Source organism: Trichomycterus rosablanca, chromosome 3 (genome assembly GCF_030014385.1).
Source record: "Trichomycterus rosablanca isolate fTriRos1 chromosome 3, fTriRos1.hap1, whole genome shotgun sequence".
NCBI classification, from domain to species: domain Eukaryota; kingdom Metazoa; phylum Chordata; class Actinopteri; order Siluriformes; family Trichomycteridae; genus Trichomycterus; species Trichomycterus rosablanca.
In genome coordinates this window covers 36,901,600-36,929,540 of record NC_085990.1, presented here as the reverse complement: position 1 = coordinate 36,929,540, position 27,941 = coordinate 36,901,600, and the positions used below count along the sequence as shown (strand labels likewise).

Genomic DNA, 27,941 nt, shown 5'->3' with positions numbered 1-27,941 from the left:
TATCTTTACCAGCCTAGGCCTTCTCCGTCAGCAGGGTTTGGGGTTACACAACAAATGGGTGTGCATATGCTTAAAAAGGGAAAATAAAAAGGGAAAAATGTCTCTAGATGCATTTGAAAAATAGAACAGAGAAATTGAAAGGTTCAGAGAGGAATACTGTTGGGATGGTGACTATTTTGCTAGAATAAGGTATTCATAGGCAGTAGATTTTTAGTGTTTTTCATGTGCTTGGGTAAAAGTCACAGCAGGACCATTTTGTGAGACCATTTTAGCATGGCTTGGGGGAAGGGCGGGGGGGGGTGTCGAATAAACAAACACATGCCTTAGATTTATATTTTAGTATTAAAAACTGAATAATATTCTACCAGAGTAAGTTATTAAATCAATGTCCTTGTGGGTGAATCATCTCGTATTAGTGATGCCCAAAGAATTCTAATAGTGTAATGGCCATTACACCAGCTGAAGACCTTGCATCATATGCCAGCACTGAACTCTTAAGTGTAACTGTTGCAATATTAACATTACCCCAGAGAAACAGGGTTCCAGACTGGTGTAGTGTCTGCCCACAGAGGGCCCAGCAGGGCCACTGGAACTATTGCAGGACGGTTGGCAAAATGGCCCCAAAAAGCATCGCTCATCTGAAGTGATGCATTTCTTTCTCAGCTGGTGTCAGGCTCTTTAGAGCCCTTCAGCAGCTTCTCCAGCTCTGGCTTCATCTCTTAGGATTAATGGCACCTCCTTAACAGCCAAGCACTGCCAGTCTGTCTCATGTCATGTTCCTTTCCCCAACAGCAAGTAGCTAACAAAGTTCTCTCTTTAACTTATGGCAGATTTTCAAGTACAACATAACAGTTAACCTTGGGATAGGAGTGGAGTGTCATGGAACAGCTTTTTACATAGGTTGAGGCAGTACAGTGGCTTGGTGGGTAGCACTGTCACCTCACAGCAAGAAGGTCCTGGGTTTGTTTCCCAGGTCCTTTCTGTGTGGAGTTTGCATGTTCTCACCGGGTCTGCGTGGGTTTCCTCCAGGAGCTCCGGTTTCCTCCCACAGTACACAGCAAGTGAGGTGAATTGGAGATACAAAATTCTCCATGCCTGTGTTTGACATTAAAAACTTGAACTGATGGATCTTGTGTAACGAGTAACTACCTGTCCTGTCATGTAACCAAAGTGTGTAAAACAGGATGTTAAAATCCTAATGAAATAAAATAAATAAATACATTTTACATAGGTTGAATAGGTACTCTGTATGTGATGTCTCAACAATACTAGTTAACTCGTCAACCTTTATCGCAGGCAGATTTGTTTTAAGACTTTGCCCCTGTCTAAAGATCTTATTTCAGCACTGATTAAAAGTTCTCTCTAGAGCAATTTCACATTAGCTTTCCAAGTGCTCTCTGCTTGTTCTTTCCATTTCACCAAGAGACAAAGTGCATCCTGACATTTGCAAAGAAATAGGCTGCTCTCACTTTTGTCAAGTTCCCTGCAGTTTTTTTTAGATTTTTTTTAGATAGGGCTTCAATGTCACCTCTTTCCCAGGTGAATACAAAAAGCAGGAGCAATCTAAACATTTCAAACTAGCTGACCTCCGTTCCTTGAATGATACAGTATAGGTCCAAAAGTATTTGGACACCTGATCAGGAGCTTGTTGGATGTATCATTTTAAAACCATTGGTATTAACATAGAGTGACCTCTATGTTAACAGCAGCCACTCTTTTGTGAAGGGTTCTCACAAGACTTTCTGTGGGAATTTGTGTTTATATTGTCAAAATAGCATTTATATGACTGGGCACTTATGTTGGTCAAAAAAAGCCTCAATCAATGTAACAGTTAATTCCAAAGCTGTTCATGGGGCTGAGGTCAGGGCTATTTGCAAGCCATTGGATTGTCTTTAAACCAAGCTTTTCTTTATGTCTTGAAAGACCTTGCTTTGTGCACAGGGGCACAGTCAATCTGGAACAAAACAAGGTTGCTGAACTTTTACTGCACAGTTGGAATCATATAATTTCCCTTATATAATGATTTTTTACACCTGTTAGCAGTTGTTGTGGCTGAAACACAGTAGGCAGGACATCCCAATACTTATATATGTTCATTTGTTCATACAGTGTATTTCCACAAACTTTGTATTGATTACAAACTCCACAAAAGAAGAAAGCAAAGTGAAAATCGATTTCCAACAGATATGACAAACAAGATTTTAGTTTCAACTTGTTTTTTCTCCAGATGGTTGGAAGCATCTGCAATTATCATTTACAAAGGACAAACCTGTTTAGAGGATGAGCACAAAGAAAACATTTAATTAATCCAGACTTATTTTTTAATTCTGATATTGTTGACAATAAGCAAAGTCAGTTCAAACACGACATGCCCATGCTGAGATTACTTGTACTGGTCCAGGTGGCTGCTGGTTCAGTACTTTCAAGCTATTCATGTTGCACAGGTTGTATCATTTCTGTATTTCCAAGTATTTGGAATAAACAAGGCAAACACTGAACAAGTACATGTGCGTAACATAAGAAAAGAATTAAATGAGCCGGCTGGAGAGTCTACATAGAATATTATGCCGCTCAGGTGGTGCAGCAGTAAAAAGTACGCTAGCACACCAGAGTTGGGGTTTCAAATACATCGTATCGAATCTCAGCTCTGCCTTCCGACTGGGCTGGGCGGCAGCAGGAACAACGATTGGCTGTTGTTCATAGGGGTAAAAAGTCGGACCATAGGTCCTCATAACTGGTGAAACTGTGGCCCCTGCTGGCGCCTGCACAGGGCTGAGAAATAATGCTGATAAGGGTGTGGCCCTCCTTACACAGTGCCCGTCAGTGTATGAACTCGACTCGTGCAGGTGAAAAATGCAGTCTGTACTGACTGTACGTGCCGGAGGAGGTGTATGTCAGTTGAGAGGCGTCCTCAGTCAGCGGTGAAGGGTCGATTCAGTATAGAGGACATAATCAGGGTAATTGGACACGACTAGATTAGGGGAGAAAATTGGGGGGAAAAGTGGGAAAAATAGAAAATTTTATTTAAAAAAAAATAATATTTTATTTATTTGTATAATAAATGAAATCAAACCAGAATTAATGCTACTTTTTTTTTTTGGCTTAACAAATGATAATAAAAAGCCAACAGTATAATGTGACTTAACATTTAACTGAAAGTCGCTCTTGAATAGAAACACAAATGTTTTTTGTTTATTCGGCTTTGCTGCAGTGAAGGAAATATGGTGACTGTAGGCTTGTCAGCTACACTATATGGCCAGAATTATGTGGACGCCCTACCTAATTATTGAATTCAGTGTTTCAGCAACACTTATTGCAATCCATCAGTTATATAAACTAAATAATATGCTTCCAAGGCACTCCGGTGGACCAACAGTAAACTGTGTTAACCCACTACCGCTGGGATCCAGGGTCAATCATGCCCAGTGATTTCATTAAAACTTGACCCATCGCGATCCTGACCAGAATAAAGTGGTGGTAAAACATAAAAATGAATAAATAAAAATGTAATATGCTTCCAGCTGCATTCATTTGGCTACATTGTATATTTTTCATGTTTAAAGCTGTTCTTTTAATCTGTGACATATGAAGACTTTGGGAGTACATCATTATTATAGTAATAACCATTTTTGGTAAGGAATGAGATAAACATGCAATTTAACCATATGACTCCTCAAATTTGCCATCCAAACCCAATCCAAATGAGAATTACTACATTCTCAAATGTTTTGCCCTCTGGTGCTTTTTGTCACTTTAAGTGTATTCATGGTGTCGATAGCAAAAAAACTCCCAGGCACTAAATTACAGATTACTTATTAGAATGCATGCTAAGTGTCACTTCAACAAACACATTTTGTGAAACTATTAGCTTCCTGTTGAGTCGCCCACTTGTAGAAATGTTGGGAGACCAAGGGGTGCTAGCATTTACATGGAACAGAAGTGAACACAGGAGACTGATGTGTAGATGGTGACTGTGGGGAAGCTTCATTAGCTCGTGGCCGTCTATTAGCGGGGCCCGTGAGCTGGTGTGTTGAAAGGTCACCTGCCGCTTTTCTCCCATCAATTGTTGTGGTAAGACATGAGATACAATTATACCCATTAAATGTGCCACAGGCTTTCTGTGGAATCACAAGGTCTTGCATTTAAACCCCTGCCGACTTTTAGCGTGGTGAGATTTTCCCCTTCAAAGAGATGAAAGCGAGGAGAAATCATCCTTTATGAGAAGAATGTGCAATAAGCTTGTATTGTTCTCGTATTCCTTATTTAAATGGCAGGACTGTATTGTTTGCTCTGTTGTGCCTTAGCATGTGTCTGTCTCCTGAGTCATTAGTCTTGTGCAATCTTGAATTTGTCCTCAATTTAACAGCTCTGATTACTCCCCTGTACATGAATGCTTTGAAATGAGCTCAGCTCTGCCAGTAACTTAGTGATTACTGCGCCCTCTGTAATTTTCCAATGCTTTCTGCAGACACTGTCGTGCAGCGGGAGAATGAACGCTCGCTGACACATCTTGTTCTGCGCAAGCATCTGAAATGAATGCCCATTTAAAGATGACAAAAGACTGTACATTTTAAGGTGGTATTTTGCAAAGTGCTGAAAGAGTTCGGCAGTTAAGAAGAGATCTCTGTACTTTGAAGTGTTAATCCGTTGAAATTCCCCTTGCAGCAAATCAGTTTTGATTAACTGACTTTAAATTAGAATACAGTTGAGAAATGGTAGCCAGACACCAAAGTAAAATTTATATGCACAAGGCATGAATTGTTTGGTCTTTTTCCTCCCAACAAACAATTTGCATTCGATTAAAAGTCTTTATTGTTTACAGGCTTGGTCATTGAAGTGCATGTGCTGTGTGAGTTTTTAGAGCTGGTATCTAATAAATAACAGTAGACACTGAACAAAATCCCTTGGTAAAACTAATTGTTATACTACATTTTCTAACATACATCATACTTAAATGTCTGTTAAAGTTAGTTGCAGGGAAAGCCTGCAGATCCCATCTAGGAATGTGTGCACCGAGTAGGTCAGCAGTTAAATAGCACGTCAGGTAGATTAATATGATGTAATGTGGACAGACAATTGAAAATGCCATGCCACACACAGAGAAAGGGTGTAGGCCAGATACCACAGTCCCACTGTGATAGCATTAGCATCATGTATTATTTCGTATGTATTTTTTTAACATACTTTTTAATCTGTGTGATTTTCTACAAGGCGTATTATGCAATAAAATTGCTGGTGGTTATTTGGGATAGGGTGGCAGAATGTGTCCTAGGTCATGATAGTGTTAAAAGATAATTATTATGTTTATCTAATGAAATAGTTGGAAATTTTTCCATAAACCTTCATTTAACTAACTAAAGTACTAGATTTCCAGCGTTTTCATTGTTCAACTTAATTGTATTTGGCACTTCAGACTGCATAAAAATTTTTTAGGAATATATGGGGCACAAGGCTCAAATTATGCCTTATAAAAGGAGTATGTACTTATTTTAAATGTCTTATGAAAATGTAAAAAAATTACATACTTTCTTTAAAAATGTAAACTAATGTATATGATGAGGTTAAATAATGTGGTATTTAATTTTAATTTAAAAAAAACAACTACTGTCTGTGTAAAACAAAAAAATGTAAATGTGAAAAATAATTATTATACTGTATTATTATAATTATTATTTTAGTATGTAATATCTTTCACATTAAGCTACATTTTGTTGGATGTGTTAACGGATGATATTGACAAACATAATAAAATATGGCTCCTGGAGACCTGATTTTGATCCTTACCTTAGTCCTTGGTTTGTAAAGACTTTAATATTTTTGCCTTAAGTTTTGATTGGGTTTTCAAACCACATCAGTTAATAAAAATATTGAATAAATTCATTATTAATTTAAATAATATATGATTTAATATGTAATGATCCATGTAAAAACACCAGTGTAGTATTATAATGAAACAGAGTTTGTAATACAAAACTGATTTTATGGAAAAGCAGCTACAGAAAAGTTTAAAATTCAGAGCAGGAAGCCAGAAGATGAGATGGCTGGAGAGAGATGCATTTTTACCCAAAATCCCCTACAGCTATTGGAGGGCTTGTCTTTTTTTATTTGTAAAAAGCCCCAATCTCTCTGACCTTCAGCAGATGAGCGCTTGAAGGATAAAAGTATAGGAAGAGAGAGATAGAGAGAGATGACTGTTCTTTCATTTATTTATGTTTAATGTGCAGACTGCAGGCACTGGATTTAGCTATTCTGTTTAGACCACTTAATGCTGAACAGGATCCATCAGAATTATGGGAGTGGGGCCACCATTAGAGATAAGACTATGTCTGCTGGCCTGTCCAGTATAACCCTGAGGGAAAATAAAAGGAGAGGTGAAGTCACCAAAAGTGCCACTACTTACGTCATAATGGCCACAAACTCTTAAAGGGGAATGCTAAAATTGTGACTGTTCTAGAATAGATTTTGGATGTCTGTTCCTGTGCTAGTGACATATCTAAAATTCAATTCACAGACATTAAAGATACGTACATTGGAAAATATTTAATGATTTAATCTTAATATTAGAAATACGATCATCTGGACAATATAGTGAAACAAAACCATTGCAACAGTGTGATTAAAGTGACACAACAAAGTGTCATGTAAGTCATCTAAAAACAGAGCCGGACGGGCTTGTTTACATTCCTAATACTATGTTTGTTTGTTTGTTTATTAGGATTTTAACGTCATGTTTTACACTTTGGTTACATTCATGACAGGAACGGTTGTTACTCATTACACAAGATTCATCATTTTACGAGGTTATATAGAACACAGTCATGGACAATTTTGTATCTCCAATTCACCTCACTCGCATGTCTTTGGACTGTGGGAGGAAACCGGAGCACCCAGAGTAAACCCACGCAGGTACGGGGAGAACATGCAAACTCCACACAGAAAGGACCCGGACCGCCCCACCTGGGGATCAAACCCAGGACCTTCTTGCTGTGAGGCGACAGTGCTACCCACTTAGCCACTGTGCTGCCCCTAGTACTATGTAACCAAGACTCTAGATACAGACCTTCTTCTTACAAATAAAAACATGGTAGACTCCCATGCCATAATCTTACAATACTATAGTAGTGATGAGAAAACACTGCCAACTGCTATAGTTTACCTTGATTCTCCTAAATCCAAAATTCTTCCATGCACATTTATGCTTGGCTTATACAGATTTTTCTTCAGGTATAACTTAGTCAGTATTAATGGCTTAATTGGAAAACTTAGGATCAGATTTGGATCCAGATCACTGATTTAAGGCGCTGACTCACAATACCATAGTTTGAGAGGTCTGTCTCACACCATTGGCACAAGTCAGTCTTTATAAGCAGGGATTAAGCCAGCAGTGAAAGTTCAGCTAGCAAAGCAGTGCAAAACAGAAATTAGAGTATCTCATTCCAACTTATGCTATGTCTAATATTCCTCAAATATTGTTTATATGTATTAGCTAGCTGTATTTCTGGCCAAGTTGACTTCAAAACAATTTTCATATAGACCACTGGTTCGTAATTTTACAGCACATAGACTACTGTTTTGTTTGGCTACATCTAAACCACATATCATCACACTTAATAGTTTGTCGAAATAGCCTGCCAAGATATTGTTAGCCATGTCTGGTCCATTATTTTACATATTGTAGTATAGTAGTACATGATTTTAGACATAGGCTTTCTGTCTGTGGTTTGATTTTCTGGTTCTTCTTTGTTAATATGAATGTATTAGTAATTCAGCCCTCTGCCACCACCTAGTCAGGTGAGTCATTTTCTTACCTGCAAGTGCTGAGGATATGTGCATGGCAGCTGTCAGCTATAATCTGTCAGCATAAGGGATTAAAATGTGTAATTCGATAACAGCTTGGGTGGATGAAGATAGGGGCTGGTAAAGACCAATGCCAAAATGTATTTCGGGCATGCCAAAAGCTCCAGTAATGGACAGACGTTTAAAGTGAGCTAGGATTGTTCTGTCCTCCAAGCAAATTTCAATATGTTTGTTAAGGGAAAAGAAACAGAATGATTCCTTCACCTGCTATCCTTCTGTTTTATGGCTAACTGACTACTTAAAGGTTAACATATTGTGTTGACTACAGACTTAAAGACTGCAGTGTGTAACTTCTAGGCTTCAAAGGAAGCTCCCTGATAAAATTATGTTCTTACACCATCAATACATATTCACTGAATAAAGATTCGGGGCATCAATCCATGATTTTCTTTGATCTTTATGTAGAAAAAAACATATGCCACATCTGACCTGACAAATCTTTAGCTTTTCATTAAAACATTACATACTGCAATTTGAAGGGTGCTAACCTTGTGTAGCTCTACATATTATGTCACAGGCACACCTGTCGTGGAGATCAGCGGTATAGCTCGGTTACTAAATCATGGCCTTCTGCCTTACTAGTTTTGGCCGGCAGAGGGTGCATGGAGGTGCAAATGATTGATGTGTGGCCTCCTTGTTGAGTGTTCATTTGCTTTAGGTGGGAGTGTTTCTATTTATCACGGTTTAACTCTCACAGACTTGCTGGCTTCTCTGTCAGCAACCTGCTTTTCTCTGGACCCGTTATACTGGGCTTGGTTTGGTAAATGTTTTTCTTCTGGCGTGGGATGGGAACCACTGTAAGGAAACGTGCTAAACCCGGGCTGCACTAGTTGGTGATGTGGAGCACCTACTTTTAGTTTGTGCTCCCCAGCTTGTTTTAAGGTTTATCTTTACTTCATATTTACGTCATGTTTTAACACCCACTTCTCAGTTACTTTCTCCGTTGTGGTCTGCAGATGTTTTTGTGCCTTATCTTTTACTTTGTTTGCATTATTTTAGCTATTGTGCACATTTATCCCATTTTTATTTGTGGCTTTTTTTGTTCTACCTTGGTTAAACATCCTTCACTTGGGTTCATTTTCAATTCATGCAGGGCTTCAGTAGCGAGGCACAACCTGCCTTGTTACATACTGGAATGACTGTACATATGAGCTTACACACTGGCAGCATTTCAGGAGATAAGGACTGACATTGCATCATTCCCCACTGCAACTGTTTGTCATCATCAACAAAAGTTTACAAACATTCTTAATTAAAATGGGAAAGGTATATGCACTGAGAATGTTTGCCTAAGTAAGTTTGATTCACCTGTATGCACAACCGTGCCTTTCAAAACTCTCAAGTGAACCCCTGTAGCGTCACATAGCCCAGGGTGAAAAGCTCTACCCAGAGACTTTTGCTTCTTCATCAGCATATTTTCTCTCGTCAGAAATGGTAGCGACTGCTTTCCTTCATAGTGACAAGAAGTCTCAGGAGGGCGCATTAGTGAGATGGCAGCAGTCATTGTGCAGGTATTTAAGGATGGAACTGTCTTGCTTCGAGCACTAGAAGAGCACTGGTCTAGTTTCACATTTAAAATTACCATATTTCTGTTCAAATTTGAGTCAATGGTGTCAAAAGGAGGACAGCAATCTTGCATATAAAGCCAAATAAGCAGTTTTCAAAAACGCATGTAATTTGCAACAAGACATGTATGCTTCAGTGTTTTTAATACAAGTAGGTTTTTAAATGAACTAGATAATATATTTCCTTACAAGATAAAATTATAGTTTGTTACAGGTCAACCTGTCAGGGAGATCAGCAGTGTGGCTTGGTTATGAAATTATTTCCTTCTGTCTTGCCAAATTTGGCCAGCAGCGGGGGCATAAAGGACGATTGAAGTGTCAGTTCCTATTAATTGACAGTCATCTGCACCTTGATGAGTGTTAATCCGCTCCAAGTTGAAGTGTTTCTATTTATCGTCGTTTCTTCCTCACAGATTTGCCAACTATTCTGTTAGGAACCCTTAACAGAAATTGGATACAATTTTAGTTCTTGCAGGTGCAGGGCTTCATCTCATGCTTAAGTAGCGAGGCTCACATTGTTACACAATGCAATAGTTCTTTTTAGTATACATTTATAATCCATGATAACACTCATTTTAAAGCTAATGTATGATTTGTTTGTTTGTTTGAATAAAGAAAACTGGCAAAGAAGCGTAAGGAGACCCTGAGCAGCACGAGGCAGGAGATGACAGTGATGGTAAACTCCATGGATAAGAGCTACACCGAGCAGGGCACCAATTGTGACGAGGCAATCTCCTTTATGGACACCCACAACCTTAATGGAAGAAGTAAGTTACTCAATGATTTGAGTGCCACTTTCATTGCTGTAATTTACAGGTGTACAGGATTACATGTTGTGTCTAAAAGCATTGAAAGGTCAAAACTGATTGTCAGTGTCCACAGTGGCTACCTTAAATATACACTAAATAGCCAAATATATGTGGACGTCTGTTCATGACCTTGTTGGACACGTCATTCCAAAATCATGTGCATGAATAGGAAATTGAACCTGTGTCTTCCTTTATTACTATAACAGTAGCCTTTCTGGAAAAGCTTTCCATAGAATTTTGTCTCGTAGAAGTGGCCCTTATATGTTTAATAAAGGACAGTAATGATTGTCATTTTCAACAATGTAAAGATTGAGGTATCTTCAAAAAGTTTCTGCACTTATATATTTTCATTGGAACTGTGAGGGCGGGAGGAGTAATAATTGGTCGTCTCTGAGAGATCTTATAGTACGGATTTAGTGCCATCTGATTTATTCAAAGAAGCTTTAAGGGGAAGAAGATTTTCATGTGATGAGGTGAAAGCAGCGGTGCATCAGTGGCTACGTGCTCAACCAAAAACATTATTCCCTGATGGCATTAAAAAGTTGGTACGACGCTGGAAAAATGCATCAGAAGGTGCATATATAGAAAAGTGATGTCATTTGTTTTTGAAATTCTTAATAAGTAGAGTTGCGGACAAAATGCGGAAACGTTTTGAAGAACCATCGTAATTACATAAAGATTTATTTAAGGGTTATTTTACTATGGTTTTATATAAATGATAATTGATTCCTCTATTTTTGCCACTGTTGCATTTAGTGTTCTCATTAGTGTTTTTGTTTCACTACATCAAAATAATTGCATGTCAATTCGACTTGGGTGACATGGTGACATACCAGGTGTTGTAGGTACCACAGAGGCTCCAGAGTCTTGGGGACCTTGGTTTGATTCTTGCTTTTAGTTTGGCATGTTCTTACTATGTCAGGTTGTGTTTATGCCTGAAGGTATAAGTATACTAAAAATATGACACAAATTGTCTTTATGTGTAAGTGAGTAAATGAATGAATGTTTAATGCCGTTTCAGATTCTAGTGAGTGTATATTCTGTGAAAATACAGGGTGTCCATAAAGTCTGGACACATAGGAAATATCAGTAACTATAACTATATGTTGACTAAAATTCACACACATACATATTGCATTACAATTAGTGGAAAACACATTGAAGATGTTATTGATTAATATTCTAATGAAATAAAATGTTGTTGAAATTTTTATAGAAATGTATTGAAAATATGCATTTTGCCTATGTGTCCAGACTTTAGGGACACCCTGAAGTTGTACTTTATTGGTTTTAAAGCTTTATTTCTATATCTGACTCTTCAAAAAGAAAAGGTTTAATATTTGTGTCTACATGTTGAAATAGAGAAGTAGTTTGTGCTACTGAAGTTTAAAATTTTATGGGTTTTTTTTTTATATACATTTATATAAACTCAACAGCCTTAAGTCGTTTACTCTTTCTTCCAAAAGAATAAGTAACTGAAGCAAACAGGCTTTTAAAAACGCTTTATGGTGGTTAATATTGCAGCAGGGCTGCATCTTTTTTCCAAATGGCATGGCTGATGTGTGACCCAGCAAAGTGGCCAGCAGCCAAGGATAAATAAATAAACATGCGCTCTTAGCGACCGGGACAGAAGAGCGGCGGACGCCAGAGCAATTCATGCGTGACCTTATCCTGCTGTCTTTCTCCATAGCTGTGATTGACAGGCGGGTCACGTCAGACAGCGCCTCATGGCAGCTGTCAGAGAGCCGGACGCTACCTGCCCATTCTCACTGTCAGGCCCTCATTCAGCTTCTCATCACCCAGAGGCTTAGCACGATGCGTCTTCATTGGGATTTGGTACAATCAAAGTGAAACCAAAGCACATGTCTGGGTTAAATGGATTTGTTTTATTTTGGTATCACTTAGCAGAGAATACGCTGATCAGTTTGTGTAGTGTCTGAGCTTTAGTCACATCACAGGGAGATTTGAAGGTGACCTTTGCTTGCATTGAACTGACAGTCAGGGGAATTGTGAATGTCCTAAAACGTGTCCTTAAAATGACATGGGTAAAGACTGAGGACATGCAGTGCCATGTTTGGTGTATTAAAATGCAATTCACTGAAGTCTCATGGGATATTTGACAAAGAATTGGAGGAATGTTTGTTTTATAAATACATTTTCTTTTCTCCTCTTTCTCTTTTTCTTTCAATAAAAGCTGTCTCATCTCCGTCATCATTTACCATGAAGACTAACACACTCAGCACTTCTGTGCCCAACACCTATTACCCAGGTAACCTGTTCTGACCTCTAATCTCTACCTTTGTACTCTTGCCTTTATTTTTATATGTGTTTTCTGTAGGAAATATGAGAATATGCTGCAATAGGTTTTGGTGCTTGCATTAAGCAGATACTTTTAGGATGAACTATGTATGTGTGCAAGTAAGGTTGCCAGCTTATCAGATACACCTTCCACATAGGTGCACACTGTAGGTATATACACTGATCAGCCATAACATTAAAACCACCTCCTTGTTTCTACACTTCCTGTCCAGTTTATCTGACTGTAGTCCATGTGTTTCTCTACATACCTTTTTAGCCTGCATTATCCTGTTCTTCAATGGTCAGGACCACCACAGAGCAGGTATTATTCAGGTGGTGGATCATTCTCAACGCTGCAGTGACAATTACATGGTGCTGGTGTGTTAGTGTGTGTTGTGCTGGTATGAGTGGATCAGCAGCCCTGCTGGAGCTACCTAGTTGGTCCACCTTGTAAATGTAAAGTCAGAGACAATCGCTCATTTATTTCTGCTGTTTGAGTTGGTCATTGTCATGGAAAAATATGGTGAGATGATAAATAAAAACAAAGATTATTGTTGGTTGGATTGGATTGGATTGAAGAATTTATTGGCACGATCGTGGGTTCTTGTCCAGAGACACTGCTGGAGGAACCCACGATCGTGCCAATAAATTCTTCAATCCAATCCAATCCAACCAACAATAATCTTTGTTTTTATTTATCATCTCACCATATTTTTCCATGACATCATCTTCTAGACCTTTATTGGTGGTCACAGGACGCTGCCCACGGGGCACTGTTGGCTGGATATTTTTGGTTGGTGGACTATTCTCAGTACAGCAGCGACAGTGAGGTATTTAAAAACTCCATAAGCATTGCTGTGTCTGATCCACTCATATCAGCACAACACACACTAACACACCACCACCATGTCAGTGTCACTGCAGTGCTGAGAATGACCCATCACCCAAATAATACCTACTCTGTAGTGGTCCTGGGAGAGTCCTGACTATTGAAGAACAGCATGAAAGGGGCCTAACACAGCATGCAGAGAAACAGATAGACTACAGTCAGTAATTGTAGAACTACAAAGTGCTTCTATATAGCAAGTGATGGTGATAAAATTGACAGTGAGTGTAAAAACAAGGAGGTGGTTTTAATGTTATGGCTGATCGGTTTACAAACCCCATTTCCAGAAAAGTTGGGTCACTTTCTAAAAATGCAATAAAAAATTTACTTAATCCTTTCATGCTATTATGAACTGTTGATGGTGAAAGACCTAAATTCTTTGCAGTCTTGCACTGAGAAACATTGTCCTTAAACTGACTGACAATTCTTTCATGAAGTTTGTCACAAAGTGGTAAACCACGACCCTTGCACCTTCTTGCATGCAAACTATGCCTTTTAACAAATGATTTATTTATACTTAGTATTGGTGACCTCTCCTGTTATCAGTTAAGCTGCTATTTGTAGGACCTTCCAGAACAGTGTTACTTGTGTAACCTTAGTCTTATTTTGTCTCTGTCCCAAATTTCTGAGTGTTGCAGGCGTGACTTTCTATTGTTTGCCAGTGAGAACACTTTAGAAAGTGTCCCAACTTTTCTGGAAATGGGAGCTGTTTTTAATAATTAATCTGTCTTAATAAAAAGGGAAAATTAATATCATATTGCTAATGTACTATGCTGCAAATTTTTTGTCTTGGTCAATTACACTCCAAATTTGTATTTGTTTTGTGTTCGTCAATGGTTTATAGATTGCTTTCTCTTAAATGAAATGCTTCTATGTTGTTTAAAAAAAAAGCGGTGAGGTTAGCCATGTCTCACCACAAGCATTTTAATGTGTAAATGTGTCTGACATGCTGTGCACCTGACAAATAAAATGACCTGATACACATAGTTCTTCGTTTGTGAGCTAAATGCCTTATATCTGCTCTGTGCTACACTGCTGATTTTCTGGACTGTGTTCACCTTTTCACTTTTCTCTTTTCTGTAACCTTCAAATTTTGCACTGGTTTTGAGCAGACCCCTTTGTGCCAACTGCTATCTTAGGTGAGACAATATTCCACTTTCTGTTTTTCCAGTACCTTTAGCTTTATGTCTTGTAATAGATTACATATGCATTCCTGTAATAGCTTTGGAGTGAGATACAGTAAGCAAGAGAGGAAAGGTAGAGAAAGGATGTTTTTGTTACTGATTATGGCTTCCTCACATCCATACCTGCCTGCTTTCCTATTCTCTGTGAGGCGAGGGTCTTTTCTCCCAGAGCTCAGGTTGGCTTCACCCCATCCCATCCGCATTCCGTGTCGTGCGTGTGACGTCACGTATGTCTATGACCTCTCATGTGCATGGACAGATAATGTGGACTGGATGAGGGGGGGGTGACAGTGTGGTGCAGTAAACTAACAACCAAGCCATTAAAAAAACAAAGAAAATAAAATGCTCATTTAGGCATTTCTAATTGACAACGCAAAAGCCCAGATAGTTCAGTATATTGATCAAACAGATGATAATTATTAATTGGCATCTCATATCAAAGTGATCATTTTATTGATTTATTTAAGGTACATGTGTGTTGTTAGTTGATGATGGGGCATCACAGTATGTCATCAAACCAGATGTTTGGCACCAATCCACTATGCTAGAAGAGGACTTATTGCTCAGGGGTGCTTTGGCAGAATAGCTATGCATATTACACTTCAATTCAATAAGCATTTTAATCACTGATTTGGCCTCATGTGGAAATTATTCTTGTTTTATTCTTTATTCAACTAATTGTTGAACATATGATTTAAGACTAGGTTGACCCACACATTGAAGAGCAGCCAGCATTTCAGAATAGGCTCTTTATTATCAGTGATCAAAGGTCTGTATTTGACCAAAAACAATGTCTAGGTGCTCTTGTTTCAACTATCTTGTTGCTTATATCCTGTTTCCTTTCTCTTCTCCCTTTTTCTTCACATTTAACCTATGTATCCTCTTAAAAAGTGCCAATTAATGGTAAGTTGCCAGTCTGCCCTGTGTTTTTTGGGGGTGGAGATGTATGTGGGTCATGCTGAAGGAAACTTCTCCCCCAAACTGTGTTGCCTCGCATGGCCTTCCGTAGCATCTCGCCCTCCCCTCTCCACCTGTGCAGCCATTAGTTAGCATGGCCGTCACCCGTGGGCGTCCTCTTCATGCATACGTGGACAATGTGACATCCCCCCTCCCACCTGCACCCTCTTATTCTACTTTCTTTGGTTTCACTTTCACACCCCGTCACTATGTTGTGAAGGTGTCTCATTTGACATTGTCATTATAGCCACTAAGATAACCCTATGTATGCCATGCATCATGGAGAAGCACACATGGTGCGCCATTTTTCCACCATCTGTGCAACTTCATCGATCATTGCCATCGATCTTTTACTGCATAAAAAAGTTTCTGTAGAAAATTGAGTTGCCAGATAGTGTATCAGAACAGGACTTAATTACAGCTTTATACAGTCAGGTTTTCTAATCAGTTTGTAATGTCTGTATAAATACTGTAGTATAAGCCTTTTAAATACTTACTCTATGATAGCAATGCTCATTTACTCATGTTTAGCTCATGTTGAAACTATCGTAAATCATGTGTTCATCTGTTTCTTTGACAGTTTGCTGTTGTGTATTTCTGGACTAACATTACTTTTGGTTTCATGTTTTTATCCTGTTGCAGACGAGAACAACACAATGACCAGTGAGACCAGCAGCTTGGTACAGTCTCACACTCACTCGTTTAAAAAGAGAGAGGCGGTGGATGTGCCTTACCAGACAGGGCAGCTACATCCGGCCATCCGTGTGGCAGACCTGCTGCAGCACATCACTCAGATGAAATGTGCTGAAGGCTACGGCTTTAAAGAGGAGTATGAGGTAAACATACTTATGTTGCTATTTACAGATCTGTAGGTTTTTTTTGGTCTGGGCAGTGGTGGCTTAGAGGTAAAGGTACTGGGCTATTAATTAGAAAAATTATTATCAAGCTGCCACTGCCATAAAGTACATGTAAATGAATGTAACTAAAACTTACTTTGAATTAGGGCTTAAGGGCAACTGATAAAATTTTAATTTTTCACCTCATTTTCATCAACCGCTTTGTCCGGGTCAAGGTCACGGCAGGTCCTGTCTCACCAGAAAACACTGGGCAGAAATACTCTGGACAAGGCACCAATCCATCACAAAGCTTTGGACATAGCCAAAAGACTTGCCCAATCATGTCTGTGTAGATGCCAAGCCGGTTGATAAGCCAACTGAAATTCCGGTTAATGTAATACACTGCTGCGCCAGCCAAATGCCCTAATAATTTGCATTTATGGCATTTAGCAGGCACTCACTTGTGAGCAAATACAGTTCAAGTCATTGAGAGGCTTAACCACTGAGCTACTGCTGGCCCTACGCAAACCTACATAACCCTCATGTATACAACTATATACAGCAAATAAATAACTAGAACCAAAAGGATTGTTATAAGGTTATAGTAATAAAAGATTACTCCAAAGATGTCTGTATGATATATATAATTATTGAACATTAGAAAAATACAGTTCAGTTATTGTTACTTAATTATGCTTAATAATTAGAGTATTGGTGGCTTAGCAGTTAAGGTGCAGTAGTATAGAACTGTTAATGCCCCATTCCAGCCAGGCTGTCATTGTTACACTTTTAATCTTCAACTGCTTGGACTGTGTTCTGTCACTAGAAATTCTTTCCTCTAAAATGATGTACTGTATGTAGGTTATAAATGCACTATTTAAAAAGGCAGGTGCTCAGGTGGCACAGTGGTCTGTCACACTAGCCAACTATTCCTGAAATCCGCGTTTAAATCTCAGCTGTGCTATCGGCTAGCTGGACTTCTACACAGACATGATTGGCAGAAGCCTTACGATGGATTGGTACAGGGTATTCCTGCCTTGCGCCCAGTGTTTTTCCGGTGGAACCAGACCCGCTGCAACCCTGACCAGGATAAAGCCTTTGATGAAAATGAATTAATTTGACCTAAATGTTTATTGACTGCCCTAACAAAATAGTGTTCATTTAATTGCTCATTAAATACTCCCTGTAATGCAAAACCACTGCTGTATGTTTTTTTTTCTTTTTTTTTCTAGTCCTCTCCTATATATCGATGCTTATTTTATTCTTTTGTTTTCCTTTTCTTTTTTAACTTCTCTCTGTTATGCATCTCTGCATGATTTCAATAGAACAGTCCCATCCCTTTCATTAATGGACTTTTCATCGGCTCTTAGTGCACTTAGTTCATCACCATGCTCCATCAGCTCGGTTTACACCACACCGCTATGCTTAGCTCTTTAAAGCCCAGTGACAAGAAAATCTGTTTAACTGCCTAGCAGCACTAAATCACCCTGGATTGAAAATTAGCTCCTGAAATCTGAAAGTCCCTGATCACACTTGTAGGCAGACACAATTAGCGGAATCAGCGGATGAGACTTTTTGTTAATGGCTGAGACAGCTGAAAGGCACATGGCGCTCCTCGTTGCCTTTTCCACTACACACTTCCTGTCACCCTCTGACTCCACTCTTTATATGTATGTGCAAGCTAGGAGTGCATGCGTGCATTTGCTTTTCAGTTCATCTCCATCTCTACAGTCTCGAGAGCATTGCTTTACCTTCAGTGCAGTTCTCACCAACCTCTAGTTCTGTACCTGCTGTTTTACCATTGAATAAAAGTAGAATTAAATAAATATTTCAGCTTGAATACCAGCATTCAGCGGACAATTCGGGGCTACCCTTAGGGCTTGATTCATTATAAATAAAGATTTTCAGGACAGAGGTAGCTCTACAGCTGTAATAGTGCACGTTAAAAATACAGCTTACAAAATAATTGATTCACCCACCTCCCCCATTCCTTTTTCCATGTGAACATGCTTGGTGTAATTGTTTTCTTTATTATCTATTATTTTGAAAGCTCATGAATCTGGAAAAAGCCAAATCATTGTAGTGTGCCTGTGGTTTGCTGTCTTGTCCTTCACCAGTCTTAGATAAATACATTTTAGAGATGACGAGAACTAAAAATTAACACTAAACTTGTAACCTATTTTTTCCCTGATCCATGCTTCTTGTCATTCTATACATTTAACTTTGGAAAAGCTAAATGAGGTAAGCAGACGTTTTTGGATGTAAATGTAAAATGTTCTAGTTGCTTGCTTGTGGAGTTTTGATTTCTCAAACCTTGTTCACAAGCTTGTCATAGGTAAAAATCTACCCTGTTTATGTACTGTTAGTGTACTATCACATATCTGTAAATTCTGTACAATTACAATACCTTGCAATGATTTTGAATTGTACATTGTTCCATCTTTAAAGTTCTACCTCCAAAGTGTATATATAAATATATATATAATGAGTAGATTTTACCTCACCTTGTCTGTATTGCATTTTAAGAAACACCTATATTTGGATTTTGTCTATTCCTTTGAAGCATTGTACCATTCATGCCCACCCTGTCATCTTGTTTATGGACACCATGTCAAGCTTTGTCATGCAGTCACATCGCTACCTCACTGGCGCTTATCCATGCTAACAGGCCTTTGCCTTAACCATGCTCAAACTGCATGCCACGGTTGTGATCAGCAGAACAAAGTTCCCTAGCTCCAGTCCTCGAGGCTAACTGTCCTGAAGAGTTTGAAGCTTACTTCTTTTAACACTCCCAGCTTTCAGGCATAAAGGATTTATAAAAACTGGATACATTTGTTAGCATTAGCCTCTGTGTGTTTGCTTAGTAGTACAGTTAGCGCTGAGCACTAATAGAATTTGTAATGCATATTTAAAATACCAAAACAATTTATATTTAGTCCTTTTGATTCCTTATGATTAAACTGCTCAACAACTTTGAAGAAAAACACTTTTCACTTTCGAATGCAATTTGTTGCATTTAAAACTTTGCATACTTTAATTTGTTTAGTGTAATGTGACCACTAAAATGCGTATTGGTGCTAATGTATGTCACTAATAAACTAAATAACAGTTTTGGACAGATTAAATATAAATAACAAGATGCTGTATCATTGCATAGGAACAGTTACTGGTGGAGAATCTTCTCGTGGCTGTTTTCTATATAGCACTTAATGCATTGTTTTACAGTGCATTGAGTGTTTAATTGTTTTATCAAGTATGTTTTTAATTGTTGGTACATTTAAATGTAGCACAGCATAGTCTGTTATGATATGCTATGTTCTATTTACTAAGAAAATTCATTTTGGTGAGTTTTGGATTCCATTCGCATTACTGATCAAGGAACAGTGCAGCTTACTTTTAACAACGAGACTTGCCTCACTGGGTGATGGAACCATGTGACTAAGAAAACAGTAAATAACTTTAAGTAAAACTGGAGGCACAGTACTACATATGTCCAGGTTCCTGGGTCGACTCTTGCTTTTTGTCACATGAAGTGAAGAGTTTTACATCTTCTCCTCGTGTCCCCATGGATTTTCTTTAGGAATTCTTTGGTTTTCTCTTAAGTCCCAAAAGCATGATTGTCCTTGATTATGGGTGAGTAAATGAATGGGTGATGCCCTGTCATGCTTAACTTAAGATAAATAAATATTATAACTATCGATGCATTTCCTGTTCAGCAAAAGTCTTGCCCTCTGTTATTAAAGCCCTGGGTCTGGTGTGTTTGGAAATAACTATAAGGAGTAGGAAAAGCTGCAGGACAGTGGGCCTCCAGGACTACATGTAAAGAAAATCATCTGTGCTGATACTAACACCTCCTCATGAGCTGTTCTGAAGCATACTGTCAAACTTCTTAACAACTCTTTGTTTTGTACGAGCTTGTATTGATGTGTCATCTTTCAGATACTACAGAGGCTTTGTGTTTTGTCTGAGGTTCAGGTGCAGATTACCATGTTTTGTCTAAAACAGGTGACTAATTCTTAGTAAGCCCCTTTCTTCCCAAATCCTCCCAGGCAGGGAGACAAAACACATGATTCGAGACACAACAAGAAACTGTGCATTATTATCTATTGCATGCATGGCTGTAATGAATTTGTAATTATTGTTGGTGCACATAGTTCGATGTGGTCTCCTGACGCAGCCGCCTGATTCATTCAGTAGTAATCATTAGTGACTTCTGAAGTTTGACTCAAAGATGCAGACAACCGTGCTTATTTTACACCAATTAGGAGTTAGCTTATTGACTGAGAGTCTGTAGCCTAGCCAATCAGATTCTGAGGCCTAGAGGGACAGCTACAGCCTGGAGCTTGCTTTTAGCCATTTTACTTTTTATTCTGCCTCCATCTGCTACAGGGCAATCTTAATGATTGTGCTCTGTGTCTTTGAGCTGAAATTCATTCTCCTGTCATAAGTTTACAAATTTAGGTGAAAACCTAACCTATGTTTCATTCAGAATTCTTTACATTCAACTCTAGGCAGGTATTTCCATGCCTCAAATGTAAATCATATCAGAAATACATAATGTCAATTTCTGCTTCACCAATGTCACTATTTGTTTAATGGAATTTGTATTTACAATGTCACTACAGGGTTTAAGCCGTTCACTTAACAGTTCTGAATAAATAAATATCTCTGAAAGCTTTTCTTTCAGCTGACATGGCAGAGTCAGAAGTTCGACACGTTTGCCTTTGCTCTTGTTATTTTTCCCTACTGCGGTCCCACTGTTGGACTCTGCATGTCATTACCACCTGCCAAACATGCCAAACGTCTAAAAAGGTGCCCGACAGTCACCCCTCCCACTATCCACAGACTTCGTTCTTTGGCTCGCTGTCACTGAGCCGGCGTGAAAAGACAGCTGTCTCCAAAGACACAAGGCAGCAGTGAATAACAAGCCAGGATTGCTTCTAAAAATCTAGACTGAGTCCAGATAGAGAGACAGAGAGAGAAGAAAGAAATGAGAGAGAAAGCAAGATGGAGATAAGAGAGAGGGGTCATAGAGAGAGAGAAGTGTTGTCAGTATGTTTAGTATTAAACAACCTTTAATGTCTCTGCCATCATTTTGGATGTGTCAGATAGAGAAATAATCTGCATTAAACATGTCTGCCCTTCAAAGTGTTTCTTGTTGCAATGGCTAATCAAAGGAAATTTGCCACCATAGCATCTCAAGACCCTGCTTGGTCAGCAGAAAGGTCATGTGATAATCCCTATTCTTTTAATCCGAATGGAAGCTGTTCCCATTTCTGAGCCTGTTTGCGTATTAAAAGCTTATTTTTTGAATATGGTTACCAGGATATGCAGGCATTTTCTTTTTTTAAAAATTCTGTTCAGTCACAACATATGCCTTTTATAAAAGGTCTCCAGCAGCGGCTTTGAAAAGTAAAGCATATACCGAACCCTACACTTCATATCAGCTTTATTTACCATTTACAAAACAGATGTATTAGGTAAACAGATTTTCCCCAATACATTTTGTACTTAAAAGTCAAGCCTGAAAACAAGCCTAACTGTGGCACTGTTTAAACCATCAACTAAAGAAAAATGGCAACCATTCAGCAGCAGGTAGTGTCTGCACCTGCCCTCCGTCTCTAGGTGTTCCTCCCTGCCTTATGCTTTCTCAGTGGGGAACTTTAGCAAAAAGTGGGAGTCTATGCTCTGCCAGTGTCATTAACCACCCAGAGGCTGATCAAGGCACTTTGTTCTTTATACAAATCCTGTGGCATCATCACATTCAGAGCCGACTGATGCTCAGCTTCCCTAAGAGAAAGAGCTGTAGTTGCTTGCAATCACCAGCAATCACGTCAATTGTCTGTGGATGGTGAGGCACCGAAGCTGTGTGGTCGGCTGTGGATAATAATGCATCATTATGCTCTATTTATACCTTAGATTCACACTTTATGTAAAGGAAAAACGGCATCTGGCTTCATCAAGAAGCTACACTGAACAGACAAGTCTGTGAGCAGGAACACTCCACCAGCTCCCAGTTCCACTCGACAAACTAGATTTGCTTTTGAAGTTGGTCTTAGTAATTGGCTGTAATTGTGTGGCTTAAGTAGTTTAACACAGCTAGATTTCCCATACGGTATTACAATTTTATCATTAGATTTGGTTCAAAAAAGTGTCAGTTTTGATCATATCATCGGCTGTTTTTTATAGTCTTTAATTCGCACCAGTCGAGCCCCTTAGCAGTGTCAGAAAGAGAGACAGTGAGGTTGTTTTGTCTCAGTCGCACACACCGAACTAGAGCCTCTTTAATAGCCCTGAGTTTTGACACTGCTCCCATGGTTCCTAGCTTGTCCCTTGATGTCAAATAATGATGTGAATCTATTATGTGTCTTTTCGTCAACTGTTTCTGTTGAAGTCCAACTTAGCCATCATTTTAAAACATAACCTTAGACCTTTTTTTCCTCATCTTTGCTCTTGTTTTACCGCTTTTATCTCTGTGTCTCATTTCTTCTCTACAGAGCTTCTTCGAAGGGCAGGCAGCACCCTGGGACTCCGCAAAGAAAGATGAGAACCGGATGAAGAATCGTTACGGAAACATAATTGCGTGTATGTAGAGATAATAATCTTAATTTAGTTTCACTGTCAGCATGTTTTCTGTGGGATACAGAGCATGGCTCATTAGGCTTCCTGCAATGATCTTGCTATGAGAGTGATGCATGTGTAATTGCTGTTTTGATGAGATTGCTTGCCTTTTGCTTCATAGCCTCAAATCAAAAACAGTTAGGACAGTATGTGAAATGCAGATAAAAACATGCAGTTTTGCATACGTTTACTTTCATTTTCAATTCATTGCAGATAGTATGAACCCAATATATGTCGTGTTTTGTATGGTGAACTTTGTTTAATTTGTTAATATACATCAATTCCTGCATTTCAGGCCTGCAAAACATTTTTTAAAAAGCTGGGACAGTAAAGCATTTCCCACTTTGTAATGTTGCCATTTCTTCTCAAACACCTAAAAGTCATTTCGGCCCCCAGCAGAAATAATACTTGCTCTTCTGCCCAAAAACTGTAACATGCTCACCTGACATACCTATGCTGGCTGGCAGGAGGAGCAAAGGCACAGTTGGGGCACTGGTTGGATGTCATTTGTAGGCCTCTTTGAACCACACATTAATGCGCATTCCCTGTGTCTCATTAAACATTTTTTGCTTGCCCCCAGGCAACACTATAAAGTGTTGCCTGGGGGCAACACTTTATAGGCATTCCTGCGACTCAGCTCTGTGCTGAGTCCTTGTTTGTTAGTCTGCTTGTCTGCATTAACGGCTGGTCGACTACCTGTTTGTCTTCTCCAGCTAGCTCTCTTGCTAGTGTGGTTCTTTTTGTAATTTCCGAAAGCCGGCCGGTAAACTGTGTAGCATCTGTGTGCTGTAGCTGCCACAAGCAATCTTCCTGTTCTCAAGTTTTGTTCATGGGTGCTTTTCGTGTTTATGTTGTTACTGGTTTGCTGGGCTTTCCTGTCTAGATAATTTTCATCTTTCCCAGAGACTTTTGAGTTTCCAGTTGATCACTTTACAGGGAGTGCACTAATTTTGCCCCTGTGATGTGGTCACCTGAATCTCCTTTTCTACTTTTTCTACCAAGTCTTGCCTAGGATGTTATTTGTTTCTCAAGTGAATTATTTTGTTCATTTATTTATACTTTTTATTTTGTTTTATTTAAATCTACTGCACTTGGGTTTACCCTTTTACAGTACTGGTGTTACACCTGGTGTCTCTGTTACCACGGTGATCATGACCATGTGACACTTCTATCCTTGGCCCAACCAGTAATATTGTTTATCTTCTTAATTTGTTCTATGTCGTCACAATTAAATGAGATTCTCGGATAGTTTCTTGAATTTTAAATTGTGGGACCTTATAGATAAATTTGAGCCTTTCCAAACTATGTCCAATCAATTCAAATTGCAACTGGTGGAGTACAATCAAGACACATCTAAAGGATAATTAATGCAAAACAGATGTACCTGACCACAATCTGAATACTTTTGGTACTCATCTCACAACACTTAGCTCATGCAGGAATGAGTCTTCCTCTGTGATTGTCTAGTAGTGTCTACATTTGACTCCATGTCCACTTGTCACAGACTGATCAGATCCCGAAGGATAAAATCAGTCATGCTTTATATAATTCTTACATTACATTGCCATTTTTTTTTTTTTTTCCGAAAAGACGTTATGGGCCAACTGTCTATGATGTCTTGTCTAAAAGACATTATGGACGGTCTTCCAATTGTCTGTTATTTCCTATTCTAACCCAAACACTCACTGCACAACTCACTGCACTCTGCACAAATGACCAGTTCTGGCTAATGATGCACAGGCCAATCCCAGGCTAATGTCGGCTCAGTGAGCCCTGGGCCATTTTGGGCATGTTAGACTACCTGGCCAGAACACTCCCACATGACTCCGGCACCACTGTGGCACTTCTTCACATCAACTTTCTGTCTCCTGTATGAAATAGAAAGAAAGAACAGCACATCATGGATCATTGGTTTTAATCAGTTATATCGGCAGCTGGCGGAGGGACAGTGGTTTATTTGACAGCTAAATAGCAAACATCAACATCATTACCCACTGAAATAGGAATGGCAATGTAAATGATGTGAGACTACATATTAAAGTTAGGTATTATATTAGCTTGGAAAACACCTGCTGATTCCATTTAGATATAGCACTTTAACGATGTACTGTACACTTCTCGATATTATATGGATAATATGCAGAAATAAATGAAATATTCACTTCCATAATTTACTTTGACATCATTGAAGCATATTAGTTAAATGTTCAAGGCTTGATATTGTTTTGGAATTTTTTTTTCCTTTTTTCCCCCCAGATGACCATTCGCGTGTCCGACTGCAGGCTATTGAGGGGGAGCAGAGCTCAGATTACATTAATGCAAATTACATTGATGTAAGTACAGTTACTAACCCTGCATTTTAATATGGACCTGAAACATTTTACACTAAAAATGACATTGTAACTATATTCTTATCAGTGTAGTAGAACTAAACATACCAGTGTGTCCTAACACAATGAAAAACCTCTGTCTTTCCTTTGTTTCTTATTTTAACATAAACAAAAAGTAATAGTCATCTTATAATATTACATTACCATTAGCCTCAGCTCTTTTGATTAGTCTTGTTTTAAAATTATTTTGTTTGGTTTCACTTCAAAGGAAGGTATTCCAACTATCATTCAATCTCTTTTCAAATAAAAGAGCCATGCTGCAGGACTCTGCTTTGGAAAGCTCTAATAGTCCACTTTTTTGAAGAGACATGGTGACCTGCATTGATCCTGCTGGTCAGTGGGTCCCTTGTTGTCATGGGAGGTAAAGGATGAAAGGGCTAATAATCTGCACCTCTACATGCTTGCGCGTGGTTGGTGGGCCAAGCTATCTCCCTGGTTACCTGACCCCCTAAAATGATCCTTCTTGATGTTTACACTTCTGGCTGAAACTGTTGACAAAGTAAATGTTAATTTCATCTCCTGTCAGCCACCCAGTTTTGATCATCATGCACCAACAGCTCCTTCACCCACCATTCGCCTCCTTTCCTCCCTCTCTCTTTTCCATCTCCATTTCCACTTGTTAGCATGCCTATTCACTTGTCATTAGAACACTTTACGCTTGTCTTCAAACAGATCTGTGGATGCCTCGAGCAAATGGAACACGCTCTTCATGTGCTGAATTATTTACCTGCTCAGCTTTTAGCATATGACATGATACGGTCAGAACACTTAGCATCTCAAAGGATGATTGGGGAAAGCGTGTCTCATTGTCAAACCGCATTATTATACTGTATGTGTTCATAGAAGAGATAAGTGAATGTGGTTTAATCTTGCATGTTTCCTCCATTCCAGCACGTACGACCAGTTTATTCATGCCTTACTGCTTTTATTGCACCATTTGAATCACTCCAGCAATTTGCAGTGTTGTTTCATCCAAAGTCCCTAATGATAAGAAACAGAAACAATCCATTTACATAGATACACTATGTGGCTTGAAATTTGTGGGCACTTAACATTCAAAACTCACATTCAAAACAATAGATATTAGGTTCTTCTTTTATGCTATAACAGTTGTATCTTTTGGAAAGGCTTTTCTTTAAATGGAGGAATATGACTGCAAAGATTTAGAGAATCCAGTGCATGGTTTTTTTGGGGGGGCAAAATTCTACACAGGCAGTAACCAGGGGCAAGGACTGAACCAAGATCCAGAGAACCCAGGTGGCTATGTGCCACCCACACTACCAGCTGTGCCACTCACCACCATCTAAATGTCATTAAAGCTTTTTTTATTTTTACAAAAAAATTAAGGGACCATCTCAAATCATATTCTAGAATATTCTAGACCTTTAATCATCTCTAACCAAACTAACAACTAAACATTTGATGAAAAGGTGGCATTCTTCAACGATGGTATGGTGAAGGTGATTGAACGTTTCAGTGTGATCTGTTCTAGTGTTATAGCTAAAATTGTGGAATCCACAAATTAAATGGAGTGTTAAACTACAATGTATGGAGGTGCACTTGTCAGTGTTCTCTCAGTGCTGGTCCCATAAAATTCAGACTGCCAAATCAGGTATGCAGGCCAAGAAAATAGCAGGGGAAACTTCTAAATATAGGAGCAGCCAGAAAACAAGGAGCTTGCTACACAAACAAAGCTGGGACTGGGAAATTACATATTTTTAAAACATTTCACAGTAAGCAAATGAATTGGTAACAGACTGTTACCAGTGAGAAATGGAAAAAGATGACATCTATCATGGTATGGGGGTGCATGAGTGCCCACGTCATGGGTGAAACTGGTATGTGTTAAAGTACCTTTGACAGTAAGGTATATATTGGGATTTTAGAGAGACATTTGCTACCATCAGAGTAACGCTCCTTCCCATTAACTACTTTGTAAACAGTGTCTTAATATTCCAATGTTCATTTAAACATGTAGTGCCAGTTTTATTTAAAACATACTAACATACCTCAGTCCCAAATTTGAATAAGTAATGGCAATGAGTTAAATTAAAATTACAAGAAAATGATTAAAGCTAAACCCTAACCATTTGTCACGATTTGTAATTTTCTATACAAAAGAAGTGGGCTATCATCTTGTAAATTTGCAATCATAAGACCATGTTGACCATGGTGGTCTAATTAGCTTCAAATTAAGCTTTAAATGAGCTCTTTATGTTTGGTTAACAGTAAGCTTTAATCTTTTCCAAACTGTTTGGTATAGTGTTATGGCTCAACACACACATATCTATTCATCCTAGCCAAAAACACAGGGTCTCTATAAACACATTTTATGGAGGGATGCACAAAGATAAAGAATCTATTTAAAAAGGGGGGCACTGTGGAGACGAGCAATTGGAGATATGTCTCCACTGTCAGGTCTTTTATCCCAGCTTCAAACCTTAATCACAGACGAACTGCCTCAGATATAGCACAGATAAGGATATAAGAATGACAGAAGGAAACAACATAGGTAGTGAGCAGGTGTAAATCACAGCT

General features: G+C 38.8%; 1 protein-coding gene across 5 annotated transcripts in view; it reads left to right on the top strand.

Annotated features, from left to right (window-relative positions):
* ptprma (protein tyrosine phosphatase receptor type Ma) overlaps positions 1-27,941 on the top strand; it is a 308,366-nt gene that overhangs the window by 250,850 nt on the left and 29,575 nt on the right. For 3 of the 5 annotated variants that reach the window (XM_062991237.1, XM_062991235.1, XM_062991239.1), the window contains 6 exons: positions 10,038-10,189; positions 12,426-12,500; positions 14,528-14,554; positions 16,199-16,392; positions 22,890-22,977; positions 25,270-25,346. In XM_062991237.1, coding sequence (XP_062847307.1) covers positions 10,038-10,189; positions 12,426-12,500; positions 14,528-14,554; positions 16,199-16,392; positions 22,890-22,977; positions 25,270-25,346 — 613 coding nt within the window. The remainder of the gene's footprint in view (positions 1-10,037; positions 10,190-12,425; positions 12,501-14,527; positions 14,555-16,198; positions 16,393-22,889; positions 22,978-25,269; positions 25,347-27,941) is intronic. The other 2 variants (XM_062991238.1, XM_062991236.1) reach the window with 1 other exon arrangement.